The sequence below is a fragment of the Pseudorasbora parva genome, chromosome 1 (genome assembly GCF_024679245.1).
Source record: "Pseudorasbora parva isolate DD20220531a chromosome 1, ASM2467924v1, whole genome shotgun sequence".
Taxonomy (NCBI): Eukaryota; Metazoa; Chordata; class Actinopteri; order Cypriniformes; family Gobionidae; genus Pseudorasbora; species Pseudorasbora parva.
This window is the reverse complement of record NC_090172.1, coordinates 54,705,714-54,726,625: the sequence shown is the minus strand read 5'-3', so window position 1 is coordinate 54,726,625 and position 20,912 is coordinate 54,705,714. Positions and strand designations below refer to the sequence as shown.

Sequence of the window (20,912 nt, the reverse complement as noted above, 5' to 3'; positions counted from 1 at the left end):
ATTAGCAATTTACAAAATAAATAAATACAAAAAAAGTAAATTGGTACATCCAACAGCTGTAAACCTGTAAATTTTTCAGTTTAAAACAGCTATTTACAAAAAAATTAAAATAAACTGGTAAACCCAACAGCTGTGTTACTGAATTAGCGAGGCTATTCGTTACTACAATGTAAAAAACATTTTTAAATGCGATCTTGGCTATTCAAGAAAATGCTTGCCTATTTTGCTGAGTTAAAGTAACATAAAAATATATGGTGTTATAACTTATTTGTCATATATATATATATATATATATATAAATATATATATATATATATATATATATATATATATATATATATATATATATATATATATATTATTTATAGATATCTATATATATATCTATATATTTATATATATCTAAACAAATTATATATATATTATCTTGGCTATCTTGGCTATCTTGGCTATATATATATATATATATATATATATATATATATATATATATATATATATATATATATATATATATGTATATATATATATATATATATATATATATATATATATATATATATATATATATATATATATATATATATATATATATATATATATATATATATATAATGTATTAAATCTGTTTTGTAACTTTAGCACATGCATAATATCACAGAGGAAAGAAAAATTCACATGATGAATCACAGCTCATCATAATAGCTTTTCCACAAGCTAAGTATACAAAGATGCACACAGTTTTTCAAGATTATTTGTTCTTTTTTTACTTTCAAAACTTTTAAAGTATTGTACTAAGGAAACCTACTGTTATTAACCAATTAATTAGGTTTTTACTGTAGCACTTTTGTTTTTTACACTTAAAATTACAAAACATTTTTGACAGTGTATGTTTTCATTCTTAAGGATGGAAGACAGAGAGTAAATATAACACTCAAAATATAAACAGTAAAAATATTAAGAAGCTTGAATTTACTATCTGACTATCCTCAATAAAAGTGTTGTGTTATTCAAGAGAATGAACGAAGGCACCTACGCAGTTTGAAACAGCACAATATTATCCTGTTTTTGCATGCAATTTGATAAACAAAAGCTTTAATGAGGCCTGACTCTGGAACTTTACTGTGGTTTTGCTTCTCTTTGATTTCTCTTTGATGTAATAACCTGACATCGTCATGCTCAGATTCTAGTCAGAGTATGAGTCTGATACTGCGTGAGTGAGTGTGAATGATCTTTGCCAGTGTTGTAAAAAGATTTTAAGGATACATGGAGTACCACGATCATCATTTTTGAGAGAAATAGTAAAGGTGAATGCATATACGTCCTCCATTTAGTAAATAAATTCAACCCAAGCTTTCTTTGGTGACGGGGATGATTACGTTACTGTTGATCATCTGTCCATCATCAATTGATTTGATTGGTCCAGCAGCTCTGGTTCGAGACAACGGAGCAAGTCCAGACCAAACTTCCCGACCTCAATTGTTGAGACAAAGTTTCAAAAACTTATGTTAGACGTTTGATGGAGTATTTCTGTGTCAAAAATACTCCTTCCGGTTTCTCACAAGTTTCAGAGAGTTTTTTTAAAATATGGCTCGACTTGACGTTAATTGAACGGAAGGTCCTTGTATGGGCCTTACGGGCTCTTCTCCCAGAAGGGTGCGCGCGCGCGTGACTAGAGCGAGAGAGGAAATGCACGGCCGTAAACACTCTCTCAGGTGCAGATCCAGTCGTCCGTGAACACTTATGTCGCAAGCCGCGCTCCACTTTATTCCTATGAGTGACATCAAGCGACTTCAACGCTTCAGCACAGCATTCCGGGAAGGCAGCGCTGCATTTGAACCGATTTGAACGCAGAAATGACGGGAAGCTTCACAACATTGCTTCAGTCGCGTCTCAAAGTGGATCTCCATCGTTCACTGCTGTCACAGGACTTCACCAAATCATACCAAAGAAGTGTGTTTTTGATGGAGCGGTCCCAGCGATAAAGGTTCGGTCCTGCTTTGGAAGCAGCCGGTGAGTAAAACTGCTTCAAATGTCTCTGCTATTGGCTACCGTCGCGTGAGTAAACATCAGTAAACGACACGATTGCGTGCTTCGTCATTCAAATGCGCTAACGGTTAACGTTACTCCATTGTTGTTCTATGTATAACGTTAGACTAGTCTGACGTGCAAAATTAGCCGTTTTGCTTGCTACGGCTAATGTTTAGTCGCATACAATAGTCCATAAACCGAATCATGTCCTCATAAACTGCGAGTAAACGCACCCAAATGTTGACAGGCCACTAAATACAGTACATACCACAGAGACGGACGTCCTGCTGTTGCTGTTTCTCCTGTTCAATTTATTTCAGCGTCCGAATTTGATTCTGGATCATATATCTATTAGCTGAGATCGATAGCCATGAGTTTCTCCACGCTTGAGGACGTCACCGCTTTGTGCGCATTCGTCATTCTTTAGCTCCGCCCACACGATATGCCTCCAGGCACTCAGTTTTTTCTGGAAAGACTCGGTGCAGCCTATCTTTCCTTTATACATATAATAAAACTAAAGACTTTTCGGAGATATGAAGGAGGCAATACTACTCTATAGGTACTCAAGATTGACATGAGATTGACTGAAACTGAACACCCCCCTTTAAGAAGTGCCAGTTCTTCGGTAGAAACCTATAGATAGAAGCCTGACAAAAATGCTTATTTTAAAGAAAACCGTCAGACGGACTTAGATGCTTTTGCATCTGAAGTCTTCATATATAACACTCATAATATAAACAGTAAACATATTATTAAGAAGCTAAAATGCTACTATCTGACAATCCTTAATTAAAGTATAGTGATATTCAAGAGAATGAACATAATCAAATAAAGTGAAGTAATAAAGTGAAAAATGGCCCTAAATCTATTATGCTCAACAACAATAAACCCAAATTAAAATGAATCAAGCTTTCTCTGTACATGATTAAGAAGGCCATTTCCAAAAGATGGAGACAATGAATAATAATGTGAGAAGCAGCAGCAGCGGTTCAGTGCAAAGCGAGGCTTGCTGAGGTCATCTTCAGTGGGCCGACACACACAAGTCACCCACTGTAATAATAGCAGTAATATGTGGTTTGACTAAAATACCTTTGGCAATACTTTGAAATAATTATGGATTGATAACATGTATGCGTCTATGCAGGTAAATGCATTCAGACTTATACCAAGCCTTATAGGATATACTTAAAATGTAACGTTGAAATGAATGTGGTTTGCATCATTTAAATACATTTGGTAATCAAAGTTCGAATCTTTCAGACCCACACCAGTGACCTCTTTTTATGTTTCTGTGCCAAAACCACACAAACACAATTGTTCTCAAAACATTTTCCATTACCAAAAGTGCTTTGTGTTACAACCGACTGCGCCAGTTATGATTAAAAAAGATTTAACAACTGTCGGAACACACAACTTGGATTTTGTCGAATTGTTGCAATTTTACATCCATTCTTTAACTTCAATTTCCTCTGTTGGGGACAGAGCATGTGGCAAAGAAAACGATCAACCATTTAGTTTGATGCTTAATGTTTTCAGACGCTACATTTGTACTGATCTCAGGCCACAAAACCTGCAAGAGAGAAAATAAAACAAACCTCAGTAACGATGTCAGAGCTTTATGTGGTCAGACGTTTCCTGTTCATGCTATAACATAATTATAATCTAGTTTTATATAAAAATATAACATGCATACAAACATGCACACACAAATACACACATATATACTTACTAAAGTTACCTGGTTGCCTTAATTTTGGGTGCATTGAAATTACAATGAAAAAGTTCATACAATGACCTTATTTTGAGAGTCGACAACCTTTATTAAAATACTATTAAAAGATTTTGTAAGCATATTGGGTAATTGTGTGTTTTATTTCTGATGATGCAGTATAACATGCCAAATAGTGCTATTTTCATGATTTATCCATTTTTTATTTTTTATGTGGTTTAGATACAATAATATTTTAAGGCAACCAGGTTACTTACTTTTTAAGTTAAACCAACAATTCTTTTTTTTTTTACAGTGTACATTTAAACATTTTTGTAAACTAAAGTTTACATTTTAGGCCTATTGTTTTACAGACAGGGTTTAGATGTTGTTCTTAAAATGTTTCTCATGCCACATTCAGAGCAAACCCACACCTGTGCACTTTGCTCTTCTTGAGCTACACTGATGCACAGAAAATGGCATCCTATATAAAGCACCCCTCAAAGCCTCTCTCTTCAGAACACTGACTGTGTGACGAGTTCTTGCTCCCCGACACTCAAGTTAAAACATACAGAAGTCAGTTTTCTCTTACCCAAGGTCAGTTGATATTTACTAAATTGTACATGTTAAAAAACATGTGTCTTGAAATGTAATCATACTATTTTATGTGTCTCTTCTAGGTGACAAAATGACAGGTAACATTTCTGAATGATCTCCACTTGCAAACTGCAAATTACTACAGTTACAATTAATATCCATAAATTACATTATAATGTAAAGCATTAAAAATCCACAATTTAGAATAATAAAGGAATAAGAATACATATTCTGAAGTAACTTGCTGATGGGATTCAACAATCTTTGATTTCATCATTGTAATTTTTTTCTTGTTGTTTAGATGATGGCTTTAAATAATCCCTTACGGGTTTTCTGCCTCTGCCTGCACAGTATATGGATTGCATTTCATTGTATATATTATATTGTGCAAATAAACTAAACTCAACTAAACAGTCCATTCAGGAAACAGAAACAAAAAAATTAGCAAATAACAATATTCTATGTTTTTATTAGAACTAGTATATGCTATATGCTAATATCTGACTGATAATTAGATGCATCTCTTGTATACATTTATTCCCATGCATTCCAGAAACGAACATAATTTTTATTTATTTATTTTGGGCAATTCAGAATGTACAACACTCTTCCAAGTGGTGTTTGTCTGCAATATTTTGATTTTGATCTTCAGTGGAGTGGTGAACATAATTCTCTGCGACCGGCTGAAGAGAAGAAAATGTGAACAGTGTGCAGGTGAAGTACATTTTAATTTAATTACTACTTCTATAAAATAAAGATTTTAACAAAATGTTTAATACTGTAATAATTGTGTTTATGTAGACATACAATAGATGATAATAGCAGTGGTACACTTAAATGACATTATTATAATAATAATTACATTGTTATAATACAATTATTATCATTGATATTATTTTATATTATATATATTATAGAGAGAGAGAGAGAGAGAGAGAGAGAGAGAGAGAGAGAGAGAGAGAGAGAGAGAGAGAGCGCTCCGCAGTGGCTCAATCAGTATTAGAAATCTAGTCTTGTTTTTCTTTACCATTATTTTATTCTGTTCCTTCTTGATTCTTGCAGCACATGAGAGACGGGTTGATTCTCTGGCTGTCCCTCCTCAACCAAACCCACCAGTGTCTGATGCCTGTAGTGATCTTGTATGTCATATCTCATTTGTTTCATTAATTTGGTACTCGGCTATTACTGAAAAAAAAAATATATATTTTTACTGCTTGTTCAAATTGCTTAATGAGACACAATTGCTATACATTTTCAAGACTTAATTTGATTGTTAAATCCACTTAAATATAGTTCAAATAGAAGTCAAACTTAATCTGTGTGTGTTGAAACTGGGCAGTGGGTTGTTAGTTCCCAGCATGCTTTGTATTTTATATGTAAAAGTGTTTTTTTGTGTGTTTTTTTTTTTTTTTAGGAAAACGAGAAAGAGGGAGGCTTGATTGTGTTTAATAGAGTTTAATTTTTAATTATGTTGGAATTTTTAAAACAATTTAAATTATTGTGGGTTACCATTGTGGACGAGTGGAGCATTTGCTTAGGCTGTGAACTAAAACAACTATTTCATAACTGCTTTGCTGAAGGAGCTTTTAATGCTTAGCATTTAAGATGCTAATGTGTGCTATTGCTAGCTAGAAGTTTGTCAAGCTAGTGCAGTGTTATAATTCAGGTGTGTAACATTAAAGTATATGAAATTTAAATTGATAAATGAATATGAAATTGAATGTCTGAAGGGAGTCATATAAAATTCACTTTGAAACTACTTATTATAGAAACTATTATTATAGTTATTATAGAAACTACTTATTATTCCATGATGTTGAAGTTACATGAACAAATTATGTTTGTTTAACACAATTGATTCATGTGGGACCGATGTACACAAATATTATAAATCCAATGCACATTTTTTTCTGTATATAACCTTAATGTATTTATATCTGTATTGTTTTTTCCCCTCGCAGGATGGAGAGAGTACAGACGTTAACTACACAATGCTGCAGTTTCCTGAAGACAACACAAAAACAGAGAACTCAGAGAATGAGCAGAGAGAGAAGAGCACAAAAAGCACAGTCTATTCCAGCCTTAAATTTCAAATCTTAAACATCACTGAGGACAACTAGTCATATTTTCAGGTGAATATACAAGTGGACATATTACAATTTATGCATGAAATGGATCATTTATGATACTTACCAAAGACCATTGATTTTCTTCATCCATATCAGACTATACCACAATCTATAATTTCTTCAAGTGTATCTTCAGCTACACAGGTTACATAATGAGATTCATTATTTTGCATTATTTTAATATGTTTAAATAAACTCTTGCAGCAGTAAGCATACAATATACAGAAAAAATGCACTTTACTAAAAAAAATCACAAGCCTATATGTGACCCTGTACCACAAAACCCTGTCATAACCCACTAGGCAAAGTTATGTCCAAAAGACGTCTTTTCAACATCTTTGTCTCAAGAAGTGTACGTTGAAAAGACGATCACTGAGGAGCCAGAATGAAAGTTTTTATGACGTCTGTTTTGGACGTGTTCTGCACATCTGATATAGACGTTCATGGAACCTCAAGTTAAATCACTGGTTCGAATGTGCTTATTGTGGACATATTTAAACATCATTTAAGACCTCATTTAGACAATTTATACTGTTTTTGGAGTAAAGAAACAATCTCAGGATGCATTAAAATAAAACTCAAATGTTCATTTCAATGTAGTTTCCTTTTGTAATTGCAAAGCAAAAAATACTAAAAATTAAGAAAATTTGCTCACACCCTAGACACTTCACACTTTCTGTCAGACGTATACAGAAGCTCTTATTCAGAATTAACGGAGGTTTATATGTTGATGATTTATGTTTCATTTGTCACCATTGTGGTGGGAAGTGTTTGCTTTAGTTTTAGGCTCTTGGTCCTCGTACTTCTTGTGTTAGCTTCTTTGGCTGCTGTAACTGTGTCTGTGAAACACAATAGATGTTTGTTGTGGCTGAGGAAACCAAGATAAAGTGACATCAGGTGTTATCAGCTTCTAGCCAATGATCAAATCATCAGAAAAGGGGCATCTGATGTTGTCTTTTGTTTTAATATTAGGTATGTATAATCACAACCTCTGTGAAACTTCATTATTTGCACCAGTATTATTAAAAGGATGATAAAAAGCATGCGCACAAGCTGTTTTGAGTGACTATTTCATATAGTCACACAGACATCAAGATTTTGCATATGTTACACAACAATAGTGACAATCAAATCAAGCATGAGTTTTGTACTCTGAAGCCACCCATCATGCATTGCAGCATGAAGCTTTTTTGTCTTGATTGTCACCGTTGTTGTAAATCAGATGCAAAATCTTGATGTCTGTGTGACTATGTGAAATACTCACTCAAAACAGCCTGTGCACATGCTTTTTATCATCCTTCAGGATGCGTGATAATTTCAATGGTGCCAATACTGCAGTTTCTCAAGGTTATAGTGGCTATAAACAAGTGGCTATTGCGCCAAACAAGAACACAAAACTCAACATCAGATGCTTGTTTTCTGATGATTTTGTCATCATCAACAAGGAGCTGACAACACCTGAACTCACTTTATTTTGTCTTCCTCAGCCACAACTATTGTGTTTCACAGACACCGTTACAGCAGCCAAAGAAAAGCTAACACAAGAAGTACGAGGACCAATGCTGCGTTCCACTACACTATTAGACACGCACTTGCGAACTTCCCTAAGCACTTCCCCTTGGGGGAATCCCCGCCGCCATTTTGAAATGTGTTCCACTTCGTAAAGTGTACAAGGGAAGTTTATATGGACAGACCCTTGCTCCCTCAATTTTGACCGAGGGAGCGATATGTACACTTCAGGCAGCTTCATATACCACAATGCAACACAATTGTGACGTCACCGCATACTGCGTTTAATTTACCCCACCACAAACAACTCTGACATTTTAAATACATTAAAAACAACCCAAATACACCTATATACATTTAGAATGTTGCATTAAAATATAAATATAAATATATATATATATATATATATATATATATATATATATATATATATATATATATATATATATATATATATATATATATATATATATATATATATATATATAAAATACACTCCATAATGGATTCTGTAGGAGCCATAGTTACTAGTTTATTTAATTTTTTATCAATTTGTTTATTTAAATATAATTTTGTTGTTGTATTATTAATTGTTTATTTCTTTGAGTGTGTGCCCTCTATAGGTGAAGTAAATGTTTAAGAGGATAGGCCACCCCTGACAGGAGGGGGGCGCTGGTGCAAGAGCACACAGTCTTTTGACCGTGCACATGGAGAAAGCCTGAAAGCGGCCTTGCAGTTGTTTGTTTGTTTTATGCTACAATGCATCTTTATTTTGACTTAATAAACCTCAGTTATCGTTAAGAAACATCCACACGCCTCTTGGGTTCAATTCATACTACTTTGCACGCGTCCGAAATATTGCATCATCACCTCTCACAGTGGCCAAGAAACAAGAGACAAAACTGGAAATTTGAAGCTTGTTTTGCCGCTACAAAATGTCAAAAGACTGGCTTTGAAAATGGAATAGGTTTGAGAAGAAGAGGATTCTTAAAACTGAACATGAATGGAGGTTTGAACTGTTTGAGACCACATGGCATTGGAAGCAGCAAACAAAGGAAACTTCTCAAAGAGGTATGTGCTTGTGGAAAAAACATGCTGAGTTAAATTTGAATGTTATTGGAAAGACTTTCAAGTTTGCTGAAAACTGTGGATGAGATGATTAATTTGATGGAAGAGTTCAAAGGTTTTAATTAATGTGATTTTTAAAGTGAAATCAAAGGAAATTTGAAAAGATTGTCTTCGGAAAGAGGAGATTTGCATGTTTGAGACAAAATGGATGAGTCTGATCTAGAGCAATCACCAAGCTCAGCTCAAAAGGACTTGAATGAGGTTGCTGCTCGTTTGAAAGCCTCCAGAGCAGGCAAGATGGCACACCTTACAAGACGAATGAATATTATTAACTCTTTGATGACTGCTGCTGAATATCTTGAAGAAGTAAAGGGAAACATGATGAAGTTCAATGAGATGTTTGTTGAATTCAAATCTCTTCAAGAATCATATGTACAAGTGTTAAGTGAAGAGGACAAAGTTGAAGACCTGAAAACCTGGTATGAACCAAGAATGACCCAAGTTGATATGTTTGTTTCTACTGTTGAGAAGTGGATGTCTACTATTCAAGAACCGGACTCTCAAACTAGTACTCAAGTTTATTCTGCTCTAAAAGTGACTGACCAGCTAATTGATGAAGATAACACTTCAGTTGTTGCATCTGTGCGTAGCAGTAGATCTAGCAGATCTAGCAGATCAAGTGTGTCAACATCAGTTTCAGCGCGCATCTGTGCAGAGGCAGAGAGGGCAGCTTTACGTGCCAAAGCCGATGCATTGCAGCAAAAACATGCTATAGAGACAAAAGAAGAAGAACTTAGAAAGATGAAGGAGATGTGGGAAGTTCAAGCTGAAATTGCAGCCAACACAGCAAAAATTGAGTATCTCAAGAATGCTGAAAACCCTGAAACCAATGGAGATGCAGTCACAAAAGATGCTATGAATGTGTATTGTGATGAGGTGATGAATAAAACTCCATCCAGTGCAACAAACACACAAGAGGTGCGTCCAAAGGAGTCCGCTGTTCATGCACAACTCTCTACTGCACCAAGACATTCCTATCCTCAGATTAGCAATGCAATTCATCAATCCACCTTTATGATTGCTGATTCGAAATCATCTGCACAAATCTCTCATACAACTCCAGCAAGACCACTACAAGGTATTCACTCAATGTCATCTAATATCACACGTGTGCCTGATCTCGCTACAGTTCTTCAAAGACAAAACAACTTGACTGACATGCTTGTGAAACAACAACTTCTTTCCACCTTACCAAGAGGAGAAATGCCAATCTTTAATGGAGATATCCTGCAATACAGGTCATTCCTTCACTCTTTTGAACATATCATTGAGAGTAAAACTGATGATAACGCAGACAGGCTGCACTTTCTCATTCAGTACACAAGGGGGCTACCACAGGAGCTCGTAAGAAGTTGCCAACACATGTCACCGAGCAGAGGTTACCAAAAGGCAAAACAGCTATTGAAAGAACACTTTGGTAATGCATTTAGGATTTCATGTGCTTATATTGAGAAAGCACTTTCCTGGCCTTCAATAAAATCAGAAGATCCAAAGGCTTTACAGGCATTTGCACTGTTTCTTAGAAGCTGCTGTAATGGTATGGAAGACTTGGAGTTCATGGAAGAATTAGACACAGTCTCCAATATGAGGAATATTGCCCTCAAGCTCCCATACAAGCTCAGAGAGCGGTGGCGCACGAAGGCATTTGAGTTACAAGAGCAGAGGAGAAACAAGATAAAGATGGTAGATCTTGTCAGTTTCATTGAAAAACAAGCTAACATTGTCTCAGACCCAATTTTTGGGGATATCCAAGACTCAAGCCCAAGTAAAGGAAAGCCTAAAATCTTAGTGAAGCCCAAATCCAAAGGCAGTTTTGCGACCAACGTGCATGTGAACTCACCACAGACCGCTTCTAAAGATTCACAGCCATCATCATGTTGTCTCTACTGTAACAATGGACATGAGTTGATGTCATGCTTGCAGTTTGAAAAGCAGCCACACAGGGAAAAGATAAACTTCATAAGACAGAATGGAATCTGTTTCGGGTGCCTAACCAAAGCAGGACATGTGAGTAAAGACTGCACAAAACAGCTAACCTGCACCGTATGCAACAAACAGCATCCAAGTGTGTTACACATCACACCATTGATATCATCTAAACAAGTGAAGAAAACACCTGTGAGTAGTACACAGGTGTCGCTTCAAGATGGTAAGCATACTGGAGTCAGAAACTCTCAGAGTTACACAGAGTGTTTATTGTCAATTGTACCAGTACAGGTTAAAAGTTCTAAAGGAAGTAAGATACTGCACACGTATGCCTTTCTTGATCCTGGCAGCTCTGCAAGCTTCTGCACAGAGGATCTTATGAGGAAACTCAACATTACTGGAAGAAAGACCAATATTCTTCTTCGAACAATGAGCCAGGATAAGTCTGTGCCCTCGTACGTCATCAGTGGGTTGGAAGTCTCTTCATTGGAGGAAAATAACTTTATTCTATTACCAGAAGTCTACACACAGCAGAGCATGCCCGTTGACACCTGTAACATTCCCACAAGGGAAGAGCTGTCTAAATGGCCTTACCTGAGTCAGGTACAGTTTCCTAGGATTCCATCCAAGGTGGAGTTGTTGATTGGAAGCAATTCTCCCAAAGCCATTGAACCTTGGAAGGTCCTTAATAGCCAAGGGGATGGACCATATGCAGTTAAGACCCTGTTAGGATGGGTTATTAATGGTCCTCTACAAGGCAAAGGCACAGCAAACAGGGGTAGCTGTGATAATGTTGTTGTTAACAGAATTTCTGTCTCAAACTTGGAAGAAATATTGATGCAACAATACAACCATGATTTTAATGAGCGATCAAGAGAAGACAAGGCTGAAATGTCTGTTGAAGACAAAAGATTCATCATGATTGCAGAAGAGTCAATCAAGTTGAAAGATGGACATTACACTCTTGATCTACCTTTCAGGAAACATGACACAGTGTTGCCTAACAATTATCAAGTGGCAGAACAGAGACTTAAAAGTTTAGAAAGAAAATTCAAAAGGAATGAACAATTCAGAGCAGACTATACTGATTTTCTAACAGAAGTCATAAATAAGGGCTATGCTGAAGTGGTGCCGCAACAAGAGCTGAAAATATCAGATGGTAAATTGTGGTACATCCCACATCATGGTGTATACCATCCGCAAAAGCAGACCATAAGAGTAGTCTTTGACTGTGGTGCTACCTTTCAAGGTAAATCCCTCAACTCAGAACTTCTTCAGGGTCCTGATTTGACCAGCACACTTTTCAATGTCCTCACCAGATTTCGCCAAGAGCCTGTAGCAGTTATGACAGATATCAAGGCCATGTTCCACCAGGTCAGAGTGTCAAGATCGGATGTTGACTTCCTGCGATTCCTCTGGTGGCCAGGTGGTGATGTCAGTATGCCTGCTGTGGAACATCGAATGCTGGTACATCTATTTGGAGCGGTCTCATCCCCCAGTTGTGCTAACTTTGCTCTAAGGCAAACAGCCAAAGATAACAAAGATTGTTTTCGAACTGAGGTAATAAGCACTGTTGAGAACAACTTCTATGTAGATGATTGCTTGAAGTCACTGCCAACAGAGCATGAAGCAGTAGAGCTGGTAAAAGACCTTACATCTCTCTGTCGAAAAGGAGGATTCCACCTCACAAAGTGGGTGAGTAACAGTCGTACTGTTCTTGCACACATTGCAAAGGAAGACAGAGCTTTGAATGTGAAGACACTGGATCTCGACAGGGAAAAGCTTCCTACTGAAAGAGCTCTTGGATTGTTGTGGTGCGTGGAGAATGATGAGTTTAATTTCAACATCACTGTCAAGTGCAGATCCCACACCCGAAGAAACTTACTATCATTTGTGAGTTCGATATATGACCCACTTGGATTTTTGAGTCCCTTTACTCTACCTGCCAAATTACTTCTCCAAGACCTATGTAGGATTAAATGTGGTTGGGATGAGGAAATACCACAGGCTGCAGTAGATAAGTGGACAAAGTGGATAAAGGATCTTGATGATATACAAGATTTCAGAGTGGCACGTTGTGTAAAACCAACTGGGTTTGGAAAGTTGAAGCGAGCAGAGCTGCATCATTTCTCCGATGCCAGTGAACAAGGTTACGGCATAGTGAGTTATTTGAGACTGACCGATGATATGTGTGCTGTACATGTGTCTTTCATGTTGGGCAAAGCCAGAGTGGCCCCACTTAAGCAAGTCACAATTCCACGTCTAGAACTTACAGCCGCAGTGCTAGCAGTCAGAGTGGACATCATGGTAAGGAAGGCATTGGAGATAGATCTGAAAACCTCAACCTTTTGGACTGATAGTCAGTCAGTGCTGAAATATGTTGCAAATGAGAATGCAAGATTCCACACTTTTGTAGCTAATAGGATCTCTGTTATTAGAGAAAACACAGAGGTAACACAGTGGAAATTCATCAGAACAAAGCAGAACCCAGCTGACTTAGCATCAAGAGGGGTGAGTGCCAGCACATTGGTGAAGTGCAAAGAATGGATCCACGGACCAGACTTTCTATGGAAGAAAGAAGAGGAATGGCCTAAAGAGTCCATGGGACCCATGTCTCTCTCTCTAGATGATCTTGAAGTTAAAAGGAACACCATTGTGTACAGTACTGTCATTAAAGACAAGGAAAATCCTACCTGCCAACTGCTTAACTACTTCTCAAGTTGGACAAAGCTGAAGATGGCGGTAGCATGGTTCTTGAAATTCAAGAAGATCCTTTGCTTGCTCAGTGCAAAAAGAAAAGAAATACAGGCAACCTGCGTGAATATGGACACTCAGAGCCAAAACAAGGTATGTGGTGAAATTAAAGCATTCAAGACATCACTTGGAGGACAATCCATTACCCTGGATGATATTTTGGAAGCAGAAAAGGCCATTGTGGAGTTTTGCCAGAGACAAAGGTACTCAGAGGAAATATCAAGAATTGGAAAGGCATCATTTGTAGGAAAGCGCTTGAATAGATTCAGCAGCCTGTACAAGCTAGATCCTGTGATGGATGATGGAGTTTTGAGAGTTGGAGGAAGATTGGACAAGTCTGCAATGCCTGATGAGTCAAAGCGACCAATAATACTTCCCAAAGATCTTCACATCTCCACACTTATCCTTCAACATATTCACGAACAGCTTGGACATGCTGGCAGAAACCATGTTCTCTCACACTTAAGAAAGAAATATTGGATTATAAATGCCAATTCTGCAGCCCGCAAAGTTCTTTCTAAATGTGTGGTGTGCAAGCGTGTAAGAGGAAAGATTGGAGAGCAAAAGATGGCAGATTTACCAAAGGAAAGACTACGAGCTGATCTTCCACCTTTCAGCAATGTTGGCGTTGACTACTTTGGACCTTTCGAGACAAAAAGAGGTAGAAGTCAAATAAAAAGGTATGGAGTCATTTTTACTTGCATGACAAGCAGAGCGGTTCACCTAGAAATGGCTCACTCACTGAACACCGATTCCTGCATTGACGCTCTAAGACGATTCATAGCCAGAAGAGGTCAAGTACTGCATATCCGGTCTGACAACGGAACTAACCTGGTGGGTGCAAACAGAGAGTTACAGAAGTCACTTTCAGAATGGAACCAAAGCAGAATCCAGAAGGCAATGCTCCAAAGGGGAATTCAATGGACATTCAATCCTCCATCAGCTTCACATCATGGAGGAGTTTGGGAGAGACTCATTCGAATGGTGAGGCAGATATTATGCTCTATTCTACAACAACACACCCTGGATGATGAAGAACTACAAACACTCTTTTGTGAGATAGAAGCTATCCTGAATAGTCGTCCCATTACCACATTGTCTGATGACCATCATGATCTGGAACCTCTTACACCAAATCACATTCTCCTGTTAAAGTCTAGCCCTACATTGCCACCTGGATTGTTTCAAAAATCAGATGTATACATCAGACGTCGTTGGAGGCAAGTACAATATTTAGCAGACCTGTTTTGGAAGAGGTGGTCACAGGAATACTTACCATTGCTGCAGGAACGTCAAAGATGGTTTACTGCTAAAAGAGGACTGCAGAAAGGAGATATTGTGCTAGTTGTGGACAGTTCAGCACCTCGTGGATCGTGGCCTATTGGAAGAGTAACCGAAGTTCTACCTGATTCCAAAGGACTCATAAGAACTGTTAAACTTAAGACAAAGACTGGTTTCTTGGAAAGACCTATTACCAAACTTTGCCTGCTAGTAGAGGATGCAGAAGATAAGGTCTGAAAAATAGAAGTGACAACTGAATAAAGATGAGTATTCATTTTTCTTGTATAGACACATTTGGCTCCTTTTACATTTAATTTATTGTAATTGATGCTTTAACCCTCAATTAGGGGCCGGGTGTAGGAGCCATAGTTACTAGTTTATTTAATTTTTTATCAATTTGTTTATTTAAATATAATTTTGTTGTTGTATTATTAATTGTTTATTTCTTTGAGTGTGTGCCCTCTATAGGTGAAGTAAATGTTTAAGAGGATAGGCCACCCCTGACAGGAGGGGGGCGCTGGTGCAAGAGCACACAGTCTTTTGACCGTGCACATGGAGAAAGCCTGAAAGCGGCCTTGCAGTTGTTTGTTTGTTTTATGCTACAATGCATCTTTATTTTGACTTAATAAACCTCAGTTATCGTTAAGAAACATCCACACGCCTCTTGGGTTCAATTCATACTACTTTGCACGCGTCCGAAATATTGCATCATCACCTCTCACAGTGGCCAAGAAACAAGAGACAAAACTGGAAATTTGAAGCTTGTTTTGCCGCTACAGATTCCAAGTGATCAAGGGCTTAGGGCGTCCAGTTCGGTCCATTGCAAAGGTTTGGCCAGTAGTGGACACTCATGCAACGTAATTAATGACGCACATCTGAGTGAACGAGACGGAGGGAAGTTTTTGTGTGATGGGCATATTAAAAACGAACTGGAACGCAGCACAAGAGCCCAACTAAAGCAAACACTTCCCATCAACAAGCCACTAACCAATGAGAAGAGCTGTGGGCGGGATGAATCATGCAGTCCTGCTCCAGGTGCAACCCCGCCTCAATTGACATCATATTTGCCGCTAACAAATGAGAAGGGTTATGGGCGGGTGACACATGCAGCCCCGCCTCAACAAGGAAAGTCATAACATGATACCTTTGTAAATCATTAGCTAATGATTAATTAAAGCAGACAACTCGAAGTTGAAATGCATGGCTTTGACCCGTTGTGGTAATTAACACATTCATTTAAATTATTAGTTAATATAATATATGTTATTATATATATGTTAATATAATTGTTATTAAGAAATTAATATATTATGACATATTTAACTAATAACAATTTAATGATTACTTAATCTATTAATCATGTAGAATCTTCATTAGTTGCTGATGCAGTTATCATTAATAAATGGTTAGTTCATCATTAGTAATACATTAACTCATGATTATCTGTGCATTAGTTAAGCATGAATTAATGCATATTAGTGCACCCATATTGTAAAGTGTTACCAAGAATTTTTTTTTTCCTACTGTAAATATAAATGTATTATTAGTAGTAATATGCATTTCTAAGGACTTAATTTGGACAAATATAAAAATGATTTTCTCAATATTTAGATTTTTTTTCACCCTCAGATTCCAGATTTTCAAATGGGTGTATCTCGGCCAAATATTGTCATATCTTAACAATACATCAAAGGAAGCTCATTTAAACAGCTTTTCAGCTTTCATGATGTATAAATCTCAAGTGCTAAATTGACCCTTATGATGGTTTTATGGTCCAGGGTCACAAATATAACCACTTGGTTTATAAATATTGTATGGCATTTTTAATGTCTAGTTACAAAAAGGTATAAAGTACTGAGTAATATTAATTAACAATATTACTTACAAAGTACTTACTATGGGGTTAGGGTAGGACAGGCTTTGGTAGAGGAGGGTTGGTTGCTTATAGGTTTAGGATTAGTAGGGTTGGTTATAAATAATTTACTGTTATTACTAAGGTAATGTAACACATGTAACAATGACGTGGTAACATACCAAAAACTCAATAATACCTAGCATTTGAATCACTGATGATATTTACTTAATCATACATTTTACAAATAAAAATGTAGGTGTACATTACAAAATGTACACCTAATTTTTTATTTGTAAAATGTTTAATGTAAATATCATCAGAGATTAAAATGGTATTATTGAGTTTTTAGTATTTTGCTGTCACATAGCCTTTTTGAATTTGTAGCTTTTGCATTTGCATATGGTTAAAGAAACAAGGCTGCTATAGTATAAACACATTTATTGTAAACAAGTTAGTTTAGGCTACTTTTTAGCTTAAAGCTTTTGCCTCAAACATCGTAGTATGTGATAAATGTAGTTAAGCAGCAAATGAAACCTGAGTATTCAAGTTTAAAACCCCCAAATATACTTTCAGTAGTTTAAACCGACCTCATCATCATTTGTGTAACAAATATTTAAAGAAATCATGTCCTTACAAAAAGCAAATCTCCTGAAACAGAAAAAAGAGCATGCATTTATGCAAAAACTCCAAGTTGTACATGACTAAGAGATCTTAATTGCTTGCCCATTTTGAATCGGATCTACAGTTAGTTAGTGTAAGAATTCACAGGATGATTTGTGATTTACTTTATAATTAAATATAATCTATAATATTATCATTGTAAAATAAAAAAGATACATCTCATAAGCTATATATTTTACTTACCCTCATGTTATCCTAAAGCTGTATGACTGAAGAACATATTTTGAAAAATACAATGAAATATAATTAAAGTCTTTCACTTTCATTGTGTGGATAAGCAAAAAAATAAAATAAAAGTGATAGTTCAACCACAAATTAAAATTACCCCATAATTTACTTACCCTCAAGCCATCCTAGTTGAACATGACTTTCTACTTTCAGATGAATGTAATTTTACAGATATATTATAAAATGCCCTGGCTCTTATAATGCTCTTATAAGCTCTATAATGGCGGTAAATTAGATTTAAAGCCCAACAAAATTGCATCGATCCCTTATAAAAGATATCCACGTGACTCTGGGGGATTAATAATGGCTTTTGGAAGCAAAGTGATGTGTTAAGAACCATATTTAAAACTTTCTAAAGTAAAATAACTAGCACAGGGTGTAGAACTGCCCCTGCATGGCTGCAAACATGCACATGGATGATTTCCGAATCTGATCACCGCTGTTCTTCGTGTTGGCAACAGAATACATTTCCATTGTCAGATTTACACAACAGACCCCTTGTTAGAGCCTGAGTTTCTCACTCTGGAGACCCAGGTTTGAGGCCTGCAGAGTAGGGCAAGTATGACCTGAGGGTTTACACCGGTGTCATGACCCGGATGTGAGTGAGGTTTAGGGGGGCGAGTGTAACGGAGGCCAGCTAGTGAGAGTAAACCACACTCCCCTGATCTCAAGAGGCTTCTAGCGACTGACATTAGAGACTGTGGTCTTTAGCCTCCTTGTTAGATCACCCACCTCCCACGCTGGAGACCGGGTTCAAGGCCTGTACAGAGCGGAGTGAGCAGGAAATGGGGGATGTTACATCTGCATAGGGCAAAGTCAGCGGTAGAAGGAAAGTTAGGTTGTTGCTGTTTTGCCTGCCATTCTCGCTCTGTCTGCACAGCGTACATGAAACGCTGATGACACGATGTCTGCATGAACAGGCTGTGCAGTGGTATGCAAACACGTGTTAACATTTTATGGTCCTACGCTTTCCACAGAATATATACATTTAGACTGCTTAACATAGTGATGGCTGTCAGGATATGAGAAGACTTTCAGCCAGCATTAAAAATAAATAAATAATAAAATCTGTAGAGAATCAACTAGTGCACCGTTAGTAATGACAGCATTTGTATTATTTGGTGAAACATGAATTAATAACAAGAGAATACTGCTCTTCATTTGATTTTTATTAAGTTTACAGTTTGTTCACTTTAGAACAGTATTTTTTTGTTTTTGTTGTGCATCTGAGAGCTTCCAATACTAATGTGCTTATTCTGTCTCACTTCAGATTTTGTCATTCTTTTTCAATTTTATATTGAGAAGAGAGTTGAATGACTTCTGAAAACACAACAGAGAAAGCAATTGAGATGTGTAGTCTTTTTATTACTGTTGAACATGAAGCTTTATTTCATCTGAACTCAATCACAGAGGTTAGGTGAGCATACAGAAAGGATCTTCAGTTAGTACACCTTTTCAAATAGTTATTCTCGATATGAAAGATGATCTCATATATAATCTCACACCAAGAGATTATAAAATCAGGACATCAGGAATATCATAATTTATTACATTACACATGCATTGAAAACAGTACATTTGCTGAGGTAGGAATCAAATGAAACCATTACTAAAATTCTCAAAAAGGTACCTTCACTAATAAATTCATATTTATACAATGATTATGCCATTATCTTGAAATATATCTATGCAAAGCATTTTTATGCTAAATAAAATCACTATTTAAACCATAAACCATTTTTAACTGTATGTTAAAATAACTGTTAACAGTATATGAACATAAATACATCTACTTTCAAATCAGTTTTTTTGACAGAATAAAACAGAAGATAGAGTTCATATATAACGAGCTGCTTAAGTTAACATATCAGAATTTTAAATGCTTTTATGACTTCTAAACGCAGAGAAAATTATTTCTCTCCTCACAGTCTGTGGGTTTCCAAACCTTCTTGTCTCTATCTAGAGCTCCACAGCGTAGATTTCCGGCAGGACACGTGAGTTCCCCCTCCGCAGACCAGGCTTTATATTGAAGATCATCACCACTGACCCAGAACCAATGACCCGCCATAAAGCGCAGGCCAGTCCACGCATAAGCTGTCTGGGATTTTATGGTTTTATATATTGCGTCTTCCATAATCGTCTTAGAACTTAGACTTGCCAGGTCAATGTGGTTTTGTCTGCAGTAGTCCAGGGCTTCATCCCACGTCTTGTTCTCATACACCAAAATTGGGCCGATCTCCATACAGTAAAATGATAGCTTCTGAGAGCATGGAAGAGCGTGCAGTTTAGAAGTGGATTGTTTTAGCCCGCCACACTCTGCAGTATCACGATTCGGTTGTCCTTTATCCCAGTTGTCAATTGCTTCCTCCTGACCTCCAGACCAAATCCATTCTTGTGAGCTGTTAGCACTTATATGCAGTCCAATCCAGGTCATTTGATATGTGGCATTTGTAAAATTAGAGAGCAGTTGCGCCTCTTCTTTATTGATGGTGGACAGGTCATCATGGTACTTTCTGCAGTACGCCTGTGCATCGCTCCAGGTCATTTCTTTGCTCACAATAAAGTGTGTTTTGAGGCTGAAGTTCAGTCTAAAGAGACTCAAAAAAAAGAACACGGTGACTGTAGCCTTCATTTCTATACAGATGATCTACACAGTAATGCCTTTGTGTGTGCTCAGTGATCATGTTATCACAACTCTCAAATAGTTTTTTTACATGAGTGACCAATGAAAAAAAAAAAGTAAGGCATTGGCCAATTGAAAGGTCACACCCTTTAAGAATTTGTGTAACAAATATGCATCATTGCAAATATGCTGTAAAAGAAAACAGGTGACGCATCAGAGCAAAATTAAGGGCATAACCAAATAGTATCTATGATTTTACTGTAAAAATGATATGATCAATAAATCATGTCATTGTTTTGCATTACTTCAACTTATCAAAATAAGTTGTTAATTTAAAAGCAGCTTGTCTCTCTCTCTCTCTCTCTCTCTCTCTCTCTCTCTCTCTCTCTCTCTCTCTCTCTCTCTCTCTCTCCTCTCTCTCTCTCTCTCTCTCTCTCTCTCTCTCTCTCTCTCTCTCTCTCT

General features: G+C 36.7%; 1 protein-coding gene across 1 annotated transcript; it reads right to left on the bottom strand.

The window, feature by feature from the left end:
- Positions 1-19,721: 19,721 nt before the first annotated feature.
- On the bottom strand, positions 19,722-20,568 carry LOC137085930 (macrophage mannose receptor 1-like). Its single transcript, XM_067451974.1, has one exon. The coding sequence runs from the start codon at positions 20,457-20,459 to the stop codon at positions 19,722-19,724; it is 738 nt and encodes a 245-aa protein (XP_067308075.1). The 5' UTR covers positions 20,460-20,568.
- Between the last annotated feature and the right edge of the window lie 344 nt (positions 20,569-20,912).